This window comes from Pocillopora verrucosa, chromosome 14 (genome assembly GCF_036669915.1).
Source record: "Pocillopora verrucosa isolate sample1 chromosome 14, ASM3666991v2, whole genome shotgun sequence".
Lineage (NCBI taxonomy): Eukaryota > Metazoa > Cnidaria > Anthozoa > Scleractinia > Pocilloporidae > Pocillopora > Pocillopora verrucosa.
The window spans coordinates 9,594,089-9,607,186 of record NC_089325.1 but is presented as its reverse complement, the minus strand read 5'-3'; the positions used below and the strand labels follow the sequence as shown (position 1 = coordinate 9,607,186).

Below are 13,098 nucleotides of genomic sequence, written 5' to 3'. Positions count from 1 at the left end.
AGATTCACCTTTCTGATCGTGAAATTAATACCATTCGTACTGTTATCGTAGCTACGTTCCTTGCCATCAAGTGAATCCAACATGTCGTCCTTCTTCACAAGCAGTTTGCATCCCATATAGTTATGTTCTTCAGTCTCACGGTAGAAGCGTTGTTTAATAGATTGCATAGAGTATATGCAGTTTGGTTTCAGATTTTGCTTTTTACAACAAGTGAACGGTTTTCAACTAAGACATTGGCATACTTAGCATACAAGGCATTCAAGGCTTTCATGGCTTTCAAGCGTTCGCGACTCAATCCGTTCCAAAATTACCGCTCAATAACATCTTTCAGAGTGGATTAGCCGCGATTAATACGACTTGTATATGCGTCTGTAAGTATTTTGCGCGTTTGCGCCATAATGCTCCAGGAGATCGCAATCCAAATACGTTGAAATACAAAACAACTGACCAAAGAGTTTTATTAGCAAAATTCACGTGATTTGTCATGTGACCCGGCCCTGTCCGTGTATGACAACGTCAATCATCATCAAGATAACACGCGTGATCAGCATGTGAACACCTCATTGGATCACAGGATCACAGTTAGTTGTCATGGTGTCGAGGGATAACACGCGTGATCAGTATGTGAACACCTCATTGGATCACAGTTAGTTGTTGGATCACAGTTAGTTGTCATGGTGTTGAGGGCCCAATGACCTCTGGGTACTATTACGCAATTTTTCCATTTTGTGGCGGAGGAAAAAAAAAAAAAAAAAAAAAAAAAAAGACGACAAAAAAACAAAGGCATTTTAAGACTGGGCTACCACAGGTATCCCAGTAAAAAAAAACTAGACCCTGTGAGCAGGGTAACTGGGATACCTGGATGGTACTGGATCCGTGGAATCAAGTGTAGTGATACTACGCGTGTCGGACTAGTATACTGAAATAGTGAGCTCAAGTCTGGCCAAGGGCATACACCTGTCTCAAAACATAGGCATGCTATGCATGCAAGAGTTATTTTTTGTAGGGTGGGTGGATTACTTGAAACATTGTAAGTGGTCTACATTCTTACAAAAGGAAAGAAGATTATCAACGCGGGAAAGAATGAAAATGTCGAATTACCTCACACACAGGTATTTTGAGGTAGATTATGTGTATTGTGCGAATAAATGTAACCAAAAATAAACTGTATTGGTGCCACGGATACCTGTTAGTACAAAATGTAGACAGCAGACTGCAGACCGGATACAAAATATAGACTGCAGAGTGGGTACAAAATGCAGACTGAGAATCTGAAGAGTTTTTACGTCTGGTATATAATAACATGTCATCTTACAGCTTACCGAGCGTCACGCAATCGCTTTTCCGCGATCAGCCTTCACGATTATTTGCACTATTGTGGAAAATTCCTGGCCCATTTCTTGATTAAAATCGATCGTAATATAATTTCAAGCCTTCAACATAGTTGGTTGGTGTGATGTCTGTACAGATTTTACCAATGTAATAAAAGTAGATGACGTGAATAATAGTGATGGTAAAGCAAGCTTAAAACGGCAACAATCGCCAGAAACTACAACGGATACACAGGGTATGAGTAAGTTTTATTGATTTTACGAGAAAAATCTTCATATTTCGAAATATTTATCGTTGTAAATCGACCATATTTCGTTCCCTATACTATTCCTAATAACGTGTTCAAATTTTCAACGGTTCCCAGCATAACTTACTCTGAGTCACACAACGCGTAACGCGTTCGTGAATTAATCGTTGGCTCTTTCTCGAGACGTGACCTTGGGTTGCCTGTGACAGGACAATTGCGTAAACAATACTTAACATAATAACATTATATACAAAAAAAACGGGATTTTGGATCATGTATTTATTAAAAAAGAATATCCATACAACTACAATGGAAAAAAAACATAAGATTCATTTCTGATCGTGAAATTAATACCATTCGCACTGTTATCGTAGCTACGTTCCCTGGCATCAAGTGAATCCAACATGGCGTCTTTCTTCACAAGCAGTTTGCATCCATTTGAATTTTATTCTTCAGTCTCACGGTAGTAGTGTTGTTCAATAGATTGCATAGAGTAAATGCAGTTTGGTTTCAGATTTCAGATTTTGCTTTTTACAACGAGTTAACGTTTTCAACTAAGACATTGGCATACTTAGCATACAAGACATACAAGGCATTCAATGCTTTCATGGCTTTCAAGCGTTCACGATTCAGTCCGTTCCAAAATTACCACTCAATAACATCTTTTTGTGTGGATTGGCCGCGAACAATACGACTTGTGTATGCGTCTATAAGTATTTTGAGCGTTTGCGCCATAATGCTCCAGATGATCGTAATCCAAACACATTGAAATACAAAACGACTGACAAAAGAGTTTTATGGGCAAAAATCTCGTGTTCGTCATGTGATCCGGCCCTGTCCGTGCATGACAACGTCAATCATCATCAAGATAGCACGCGTGATCAGCATGTGAACACCTCATTGGATCACAGTTAGTTGTCATGGTGTTGAGGGCCCAATGACCTCTGGGTACTATTGCGCAATTTTTCCATTTTGTGGCGGAGGAAAAAAAAAAAAAAAAAGACGACAAAAAAACAAAGGCATTTTATGACTGGGCTACCACAGGTATCCCAGTAACTAGACCCTGTGAGCAGGGTAACTGGGATACCTGGATGGTACTGGATCCTTGGAATCAAGTGTAGTGATACTACGGGTGTCGGATTAGTATACTGAAATAGTGAGCTCAAGTCTGGCTAAGGGCATACACCTATTTTAAAACATAGGCATGATATGCATGCAAGAGTTATTTTTTGTAGGGTGGGTGGATTACTTGTGGTCTACATTCTTACAAAAGGAAAGAAGAGCATTAACGTGGAAAAGAACGAAAATGTCGAATTACCTCACACACAGGTATTTTGTGGTAGATTATGTGTGTTGTGCGAATAAATGTAACCAAAAGTAAACTGTATTGGTGCCACAGATACCTGTTAGTACAAAATGCAGACAGCAGACCGGATACAAAATATAGACTGGAGACTGCAGAGTGGGTACAAAATGCAGACTGAGAATCTGAAGAGTTTTTACGTCTGGTAAATAATAACATGTCATCTTACAGCTTACCGAGCGTCACGCAATCGCTTTTCCTCGATCAGCCTTCACGATTATTTGCACTATTGTGGAAAATTCCTGGCCCATTTCTTGATGAAAATCGATCGTAATATAATTTCAAGCCTTCAATATACTCTTCTTATTTTGTGCGCGAGTTGGTTTGTGTGATGTCTGTACAGATTTTACCAACGTAATAAAAGTAGATGATGTGAATAACAGTGATGGTAAAGCAAGCTTAAAACGGCAGAAATCACCAGAAACTACAACGGATACACAGTTCGCGACTCAATCCGGTCCAAAATTACCGCTCAATAACATCTTTTAGTGTGGACTGGCCGCGAACAATACGACTTGTGTATGCGTCTGTAAGTATTTCGAGCGTTTGCGCTATAACGCTTCAGGTCATCGTAATCCAAACACGTTGAAATACGAAACGACCGACAAAAGAAAATCTCGTGCTCGTCATGTGACCCGGACCTGTCCATGCATGACAACGTCAATCATCATCAAGATAACACGTGATCAGCATGTGAACATCTTCACCCTCATTGGATCACAGTTAGTTGTCATGGTGTTGAGGGCCCAATGAACTCTGGGTACTATTGCGCAATTTTTCCATTTTGTGGCGGAGGAAAAAAAAAAAAAAAAAAAAAGACAAAAAAACAAAGGCATTTTATGACTGGGCTACCACAGGTATCCCAGTAAAAAAAAGACGACAAAAAAACAAAGGCATTTTATGACTGGGCTACCACAGGTATCCCAGTAAAAAGACGACAAAAAAACAAAGGCATTTTATGACTGGGCTACCACAGGTATCCCAGTAATAAATGAAAAACATTCAAATATATATGTATTGAAATATAAGAGTTTTATCAAATGAACATTATTGCGCAAACCTTCAGCGCTAGTATTTCCTCTAGCATCCACAAAGCTGGCACTTGCAGAAAAAACCTCAGAAGCAGCTGCAGTTGAAGAGGTTGCTGAACATGACGTTTTTCTTTTCTTCGATGCAGCTTGTTTCTTGTTAGCTTCCCTTTCTTTAGCTCGTTTGTATTTCGACATAGCATTACCCACACTCTCAGGAGCTATGTTATCATGGTCCATATTCTGAGTAGGTGCCCAGTCTGGATTAGTGCAGTCGTATAGAGCTGATGGCGACCCTATTTCGTCGAAGCACACTCGTTTTTATGATTTAACTATCAAAAGGAAATTTGAACGAGTCACAGAATACAAAAATTACCTGAGACAAAATGATGTCCACAGACACGAGTATTGTTTAGATTTATCTTCTCTAAATCCCGTCTATAAATATTCTGTATCCATTGCCGTCTCCTATCCTCCTGCAACTTTTTTGTTTCCTCGTTTTCATTTTCTTTTACACGAGGTATTCTATAGAATCCACAAATACCTTTGTGGGATTTAGAATTGTGATTGCACCCTTTGACGACACACATATAAGGCATTATCGTTAAATTTTTCGAATTACAAAGCAGAAACAATGGTTTTTGTTAAGGATATCGAACAAATAACAGCCTTTTTTTTAAATTAGATCAATTGTCAATTGCTTTAATTTGCATGCCTAGTTACGATCGTAGTTACAATGTTTATCTTTTTCCCTATTGGTTTGTAATCGGATATTTTAGCGTCACCACGCGCATATAAAACTAAATTAGCGTCCCTATAAGCCAGAGTTTCGTAAGATTTCACCTTGAACAGCAGCAACTTCGTTCTTTCGTTCCAAACCTTTTGGCACAAGCGGGACCGATATGTAAGTGATTTTGTTAGTTTTATTTCAATATGTTTAAGTTTAGTTTTTCACCTTGGGCGATAGCGCACATATGTACTGTGTTGTACAACAGTACAACTAATTATTTTGAAATAACTAGACGCTCACACAGTAACGCCCACATTTTAGTCTTTGGGCTGTTAATCAGCCGCAAATGGTCATCGTGTAGCCGATCTTTGAATCTCGAGTAGTTTTAATTTAGCCTTTTATGATATGTTTATGTTAATTCACGTTGATTGTTGTTATTTTAATCGAGTTATCGACATAAGTACGTAAAGCGTTTCTTTCATGCCTTTCGCACCAATTCAATTAGATTCATGCTTTCGTTATAATATTATTGCAATTTCAGTTTACGATCGTGATCGTGACCGTGATCTAAATAAACACCGTTGATAGTCATCTTGGTTTTCGTGGTTTCATTACGACCCGTAAAATAGTCCCACATCAGCGACAATTAGAAAACACGCATAGGGACACCCCTCGAAGTTTCCTCTTTCGTCGCAAGCGTCACAGTTTTTACTTGCCAATTCACGCGTGTCACACCACCAACATGGCGGACTTCTATTTTAAGCCTGAATTTTAATTAGCGTGACGTAGGCTGCAATCGAAGAATAAATATAACAATAACATACTTCATAACTTAAAAATATTAGGATCAAGCTTCTCATACTTAAAACATTTAGTTGATCTCAATCGTACCTGAAAACATATAAATGGTAATTCCAGGACAAGTGGAATATGTCAGATTGTCAGTGGAATATTCCAGTGACATTGATTGTCTGACAATCTGACATATTCCACTTCCACTTCCACTTATTCCACACTATTCCACGCGGATTTCTGCTCATGCGCGCTAGTTTTGTTATGTTATTGACCACGCGGTCCGATGCTAGAGCCCGGAAAGGCGACGTCGCGGATTTCTGCTCATGGTAACCTCTACGTACGCCTTTCCGGGCTCTAGCATCGGAACGCGTGGTCAATAACATAACAAAACTAGCGCGCATGAGCAGAAATCCGCGTGGAATAGTGTGGAATAAGTGGAAGTGGAAGTGGAATGAATGTCTGACATATTCCACCTGTCTGACCGGGTTAGGAACCAATCAGATTGCAAGATTCGATACCGTGCCCTCTCAAAAAAAAAAAAAAAGATTGAATAGGATTGGCCACTATATATATTATGGTATCAGTTTGGAAAAGTGAATCTCAAGGAGAAGACATGGTACCACAATAAGGGGGCATGATATTACCAAACAAGTGTCATACAACAACATGATAGCAACTCGTCAAGCTCTCCGTGCGAAATTGTTTTCTTTACTTTCCTCTAGAAGCCATACCTCCGCCAAAGCGATCTCAAGCTTTAGCTCAGGAAATTTATCGAGATGGCGGAGGCTCATTCATCCTCCCAAAAAGAGCTTAAAATTGGTAGTTGTGGTGGGATCAGCCGCTATGGTGTGTGGTGGAATTACCATTTATATGTTTTCAGGTACGATTGAGATCAACTAAATGTTTTAAGTATGAGAAGCTTGATCCTAATATTTTTAAGTTATGAAGTATGTTATTGTTATATTTATTCGGTCGTACCGAGACCAGAGATTATTCTCAATCGATGCTATGACTATTGTCAAGATGTTATAATTCCTGCAAAAAAATCTAATAGATTTAATTTTCGGTTGATTCATTTTCGTTTGATGTGTTTGATTATTTACCAGGCGAGTTGATAGTTCGCTACCGCTAAAGTAGTGGGGAAGAATGGAGCAGGAAGTGCTTCAGCATGAAGTAATTAAACTACCGTATTTACTTGTGTATAAGTCGAACTCGTGTACAAGTCGACCCCCCATTTATACAACTAAAAAAATAACTGATCAGATACATCGCTGTACGCACGCAGAACTAGTTTGATTATTTCGTGCCGGAACAATCATACCATATTCTTCGCATCTACTTTAACAGTAACGAAATATCAACTCGCTTGATAGATAATCAAACACATGAAACAAAAAAAGAAGTCAATTTTGAGCATATAAACGCTCCACGACAATGGAAATGAGTTCGTAAGCGGGTAGTGGGTTGTTGACTCAATGTCCGAACTTTCGCGGTTTATTTTCATTAAAAGGCACGTGACTCTTCACGCGAAATCTTAAGTCTAAAAGGTGAATTTAATGTGTTGTGTATTAAGCACGTCACCTCCTAGTTAGCAATTATTCGTTTTATCAAAAGAGGTCTTTTCACTATTTATAACATTTTGCTTTTCCTCTTACTTGTCTGTTTCTTTGTTTGTTTTTGTTTATTGCCAATAGAAGCTGATACAACCCTTAAGGATAATAATTTAGGCTATCAAGCAGTAGAATATGCTGGGATTGGAGGCAAGACTAGATCCTGGATTGGATTAATTGATATGGTAAATTGTTAAAATGTCTATTTGAAGCTATCCTTCAAATTTTTGTGAGACGTGCTTGCATTGTGTAGGGCAAATACCACAATATTTTTTAAAATTGTATCATCAATATTGCAAGATGGTGTAGTTCCAAAAAATATCCATACCCCCACCACGGAGGGAATTGGAAATTCCAGAGGGGTGGGGGGGTCAAAGTCCCAGGAAATTCCAGAGGGGGATGGGGGTAAGAGGCGAAATTTTCGTCCAGAGGGTAGGAAGTCGATCGATTGGTCAATTGGCGCCTCTTACCTACTTTAGTAGGACGTTCTGAAGTTTAAGTTGTTAAATTACGATGCTTCTAACAGTTCTGCAGCCAAAGAAAGTTTTCTTTTATCCTTGTAGCGTTTTGGAACATAAATAACATCAAATAAAGAAGAGAATCACTTTGTTTTTCGAACGGAGCCGCTATTACTCGTTATCAGTCTCCAAAGATTACAACCAACAGGAGTGGTTACCTAGGGATTTTCCTCGGTCATAACACGTTTCGCGTTCGTAAAATTTACAAATAACTGTCTGATGCTGTTTTTTTAAAATTTAAGTTAAATCTCACAGATCGATCCTACAGTCTCGTTTTTTGAGCGGTTCAAAAGACTCAAAACGTCTCACAGTCTCGAATTGTTTGCAAAGCCGTTTTGGGGTCTTAAGATTGGTCTTCCAATTAAAACACTCAAAAAGTTTCGGTCTCGCAAAAAAAAAAAAAACGCTGGTCTCTCCGTCTCGCAAAGTTTCGCATAAATTTACCATTCGCTACCCCTTATTGACTCCAGCCATCTCTTAATTTTGATCTGCACTGAGCTTAATTCTGTTGCATCATAATGTGTAGGAGACTTGACGATTTCTTTATGGCTTACTTGCTTGCGATGTTGCAATGAATGATAAGTACAGTCATACCGTAGTCGAAAACAGTTGATAGTAACATTGAGAAACATTAGGATCCAGGGTTTTGTATATATGCGCGTGGGACTGGTAACTAGCCAAGGTTTGTTTAGGCACAATCGGACGAAATTATCGACCCGCTGCTAACAAGAATCAATGCTTGTGTGAAGAAATTTTACATTAGAGGCTGGAATTTGGAAAGATGAGTTCAAAATAACTTACGGAAAAATTTCCGCACAGCCCCATACTTAATTATGCATGTACATCTTACTGGTGATACACTGAATAATAAAGCCCCATATATGGATGTATAATGATGTATGGGGCTGTGCGGAAATTTTGCCAAGTATTGTATTTAAAAATAAAGCAAACATTAAGTTTAAGCTAGTTAGCGACGTTTACCTTGCGCGTGTACGCCATCTCTCGAATATACACGCGACAAAATCACACGTCCCTCTTGTTTGTTGTTTGCTATGAGAAAAAAATATATTTCCAGGGGGTATAGGGGGTGGTAGAAAATTCTTTGGAAATTCCAGAGGGGTGGGGGGGCTACCACTGCTACCCCAAAATGGAAAATCCGAAGGGGTGGGGGGGTCCTATATGAAATTCCCTCCGTGGTGGGGGTATGGATATTTTCTGGAACTACACATGGTAAAATTTCAATTAAGAGAAATAACAGATATTGCAGCTGTGTTTTGTAATTGAAATGATACAACTTGTTTTTAAGTATATGAAAGAGAAAGAGAGGAGAGAGATTGAGGAAAGACGGCACTACCCTTTGGATACGAGATTGAAGGAGAATATTGTTGGACAAGAAGAAGCCATTCTCACAGTTGCTGCAAGTATGATGTTCTATAGGACAAAATTAGTTTTGGAAGGCCACATTTTGGCAAATTTGGGAATAATATTCTACTGAATCTGTTCATTTGTTTGCAGCAATCCGTAGAAGAGAAAATGGTTGGTATGATGAGGAACATCCCCTTGTGTTTCTCTTTCTTGGATCTTCAGGAGTTGGTAAATTTGCTTTCTTGGAACAGATTCAGTTACACATTTGAGCTTACTCACATAAAACATGCACAATGTGATATTGCATTATTAATGACTGTGACTTTAATCAGATTTGCTTGTAACAGATTTCTGGAGCTCTGCGTATGAAAAAGTTACATTATTAATGCAGTATGATCCTGCATTCAAGTTTCTAAGTTGTAGGGAAAGACTTCTATTCGTGTATCATTATTCTCTCTGATTGTTCTTCCCTGTAGGAAAAACAGAGCTTGCCAAACAAGTGGCTAGGTATCTTCAAAAAGGCAACAAGAAGGTAATACAGGATTTTTTTAAAAATTTAATTTTATCACTTTGTTAAATTCTGTAAAAGTCACTGCCTGTTGTCGTTCTTTCTCCCAGGGTTTTATAAGACTGGACATGTCTGAATACCAAGAGAAACACGAGGTAAGAGTTGATTCAAATGAGAAACTTAAAGAACGTTTAAGACTTCCATCCATTGTTTTACTATCTTAGAAAAAAGAAAACTCCTTTGACGAAGACAACTAAGGTATAAGGGTTATATGGGCAGCTAAGGGGAGGGGGGGGGGAAGATGGGGGGCAGAATTCTCTTCCTTAAAAATTTCAGGATTCCCCAGAGTTGTGGTAAGACATAGAAATCGGGCCCATTCTGTCGAAAACTTTGGCTGATACTGACACCTCTACTTTATCTTACACAGAAATTTTCAATTGAGGGTGGAAATCAAGCCAGGGTTGAATTGGTTTTGTTTTATTTTGTTTTACTTCACTCTGTGATTGGTCCCAAGAGGTCACACCACCTGCTAAACCAATAATATTCAAAACTAAAATCAACTGCGTCTTCATCTCTCACATTCTTCTATGCCTCAAGCAGTGTGCTTGTTATTACTCTCAATTCCCATTGGCTCGTTGTGATATTTTCCTTTGTTTTTATTGGCTGTGGTGCTTGCTTTGGTCTTGATATTACACTCAAATGAAGAGCCCTTAAACTGGAATTTAAACATTGTTCTTTCAAGGTTGCAAAAATGATTGGTGCACCACCAGGTTACACTGGACATGATGAAGGTGGACAATTGACAAAGAAACTCAAGGAGTGTCCAAATGCTGTTGTGTTATTTGATGAGGTAAGAAATTAACAATCCTCAATTTTCATAGACTTTTTTTTGGTGACTAAAATTTCTGGGCTCATCTCATTTTTTAATGTCTTTTTAGGTGGATAAGGCCCACCCAGACATTTTAACAGTCATGCTCCAGTTGTTTGATGAGGTAGCATCTATACTTAAATTTGAATGAAGATTGTTTTTTTTTTTTTCCAATTTGAGTCATAATAGGTTATAAAATTTTTCATTTTGTTGTTTTGTTGTTTTCTTTCTTTTTAAGTTTTGATGAAAAAAAAAATCTCTTTTTTTGATTCAGGGTCGTTTGACAGACGGACAGGGGAAGACGATTGTATGCAAAGATGCCATTTTCGTGATGACTTCAAACCTTGCTAGTGAAGAAATAGCAAATCATGTATTGGAACTGAGAAGAGAAGCAAAACTAGCTGCTGAACAAAGACAAGAAGGTGAGTTTTGTTGTGGAGGCTTAAATTTTGCTAATGCTGGGCGGTGAAATGCAGGATAAATTTGGAAAGACGTGCAATATTTCATAATACAGATTTGTACTTCATTCCAGTTACTTGTGAAATAATAGCCAGTCTGGCTGGAATACAAAAGAAGAAGGGAGGGGAATGGGGATAAAGTTAACACAAACACACTTAAACAAGTTTCTTTGGGAAGAAAAGTTTGTTCTTTTTTTCCAATGTGTATGTGTCCTTGTGTTGCATGGGCTGGAGTTCACTGTTTTTCTTTTCAGGTGGTGAAGTAAGCGAAAAGGTTACTATATCAAGAAAGTTTAAAGAAAGAGTGGTCCAGCCTATTCTGAAGGTAAACATCCCTTTGGCGATAAATTACAGCAAACCTGGTAAACATTTCTTTGGCAATAAATTGAAACAAACCTGGGTCTATAAAGTTAAGAAAAATAAGTGATGTCTTGAGAATTGGTTCTTTTTTGTTAAAGCTAAAGGGTAGTTGTCATAATATGTTCCCAATAGCTTTTTGTTTCTCTTCGTATCACCAGGCTCACTTCGGACGAGACGAGTTCCTGGGTCGCATCAATGAGATAGTTTACTTCCTACCATTTTCACAGCCAGAGCTTTTAAGCTTAGTGAAGAAAGAGCTGGATTTCTTGTCAGAAATGGTCTGTAATGTGCTCTCCTGTAACCTTGAATTATCTCGAGCAGTTGTTAAAGAAGTAATCTAAGTCTGTGCCCAATTTCTTCTTTGTTTGAATCCAGGCATTGAATCGACATGATATCCACATGAGTTGGGATAAAGAAGTCTTGGATGTACTGGCTGATGGCTACAACATACATTACGGAGTGAGATCGATAAAACACGAAGTATGATCGATTCTGTGTTTACTACTTTACCTTGTGGTGTAATTTCACCCTCCCCTCCTCCACTAAAATACTCACACCTCTTGATTTTGACGGCTTTTTGTCAGTTTTTTTCTCTCCTCTTCACTGAAGTGTTTTAATACAATTCAATGCCAACCTTATGAGAAATTGAAAATAACACGAAACTTTTTTATATGACTAGCACTAAAACAATGAAATGGAGGGGAAAATAATCACCGTTGAAAGGAGAATGTGTTGCTGGCAAATAGTGGAAATGCTGGTAACACAGTCTGAAATTGAACGAAATGCTGTGGCTGTTGGCAAGTGCAGAAAGTCTTTCTTTGTAGTGTGGTAACATATTCATAGTCGAAGGAACCTCACCTAAATGTTTGTTATTTGAGTAAAATACCAAAAAAAGGAGAACTGAATCAGGTTTATGAATTCTTCTCATGCAGAAATTATTGGTTGTGATACAGGTTGAAAGAAGAATTGTCAATCAACTTGCTGCTGAGCATGAGCAAGAGTTGATAAGTTCCGGATGCACCCTGCACTTAACAGTGAGCCGCCCCAAAGATAACTCAGAGGAAGTAGCTCCTACCATCAAACTGCAACACATTACGGAAGCAGGGCATGAAATTGCACCTAATACAGGTGCCAATGAGAATAAATTTTTCTCTTTGGCGACTAAATTTTTCTCTCTGGTGACCAAATCCTGAAAATTAGGCACCAAACTGGCAACTAGAATGCTTCATCATAACCTTACCTAAAGATATAATGAGCTAAAAAGATTTGCAAAAGTAAATCCGCAGCAAACTTCCTCTTTAAGTTTGTTTCCAAAACACAGCACATGCATCTCAATCGCTGACTAGACACCATTTTGGATTTAGGTGAGCTTAAAGGTTGTATATCATCCATCCTAGAGTCCACTTTGTGGCACATAAAAGATCTTTTTCCTAACTTCATTTTGGAGGTTCTATCTAGGACGCTGACAGCGTAAAGAAAGGGTTTGTTTGTCTTTAAAAATGGCAATCAACTTTTTTTGAATTGGGTACCACTTTGAAAAATTTAGGAGCCAAGTGGCTTTCAGGAAAAAAATCAATTTCATGCCCTGCATTGATGTTGGAAACTATTTTGTTCCTGAAGATAAACCGTTCTGTTGAAGAAGAGAAAGCAAGCAACAATCGACCCAGGAACGGAAATGAATTTGAAGACACTTGGTCTTGAGGATTCAAGACTAACTGTAGATATTTATACCATTTTGGTCTTTCTGTCATGGTTATGCTTGTCATTTATTGACATTGCAGTGAAATTTGTGTAAAATGAGTACAACAGGAGCTATTTTTGTATATTACCACAATTATAATATTGTTTTGATTTTGTTTGATTTTGTTTTCCTCTGTCTTGGATTGGAAATTTTTTAACCAAAGCCACAACATACA

The 13,098-nt window shown here is 38.3% G+C and overlaps 1 protein-coding gene across 2 annotated transcripts; it reads left to right on the top strand.

The window, feature by feature from the left end:
• Positions 1-4,791: 4,791 nt before the first annotated feature.
• LOC131797019 (mitochondrial disaggregase) lies at positions 4,792-12,962 on the top strand. Of its 2 annotated transcripts, none has more exons than XM_066161941.1 (13): positions 4,792-4,874; positions 7,190-7,290; positions 8,930-9,044; positions 9,139-9,216; positions 9,465-9,520; positions 9,607-9,651; positions 10,239-10,346; positions 10,435-10,488; positions 10,639-10,786; positions 11,077-11,147; positions 11,341-11,460; positions 11,558-11,662; positions 12,136-12,962. In XM_066161941.1, exons 2-13 carry the CDS (start codon positions 7,288-7,290, stop codon positions 12,373-12,375), a joined length of 1,143 nt encoding a protein of 380 aa, XP_066018038.1. In that variant the 5' UTR covers positions 4,792-4,874; positions 7,190-7,287; the 3' UTR covers positions 12,376-12,962. The 2 variants fall into 2 exon arrangements, with proteins under 2 accessions (XP_066018038.1, XP_066018037.1); XM_066161940.1 differs by lacking the exon at positions 4,792-4,874 and adding an exon at positions 6,167-6,375.
• Positions 12,963-13,098: the final 136 nt, after the last annotated feature.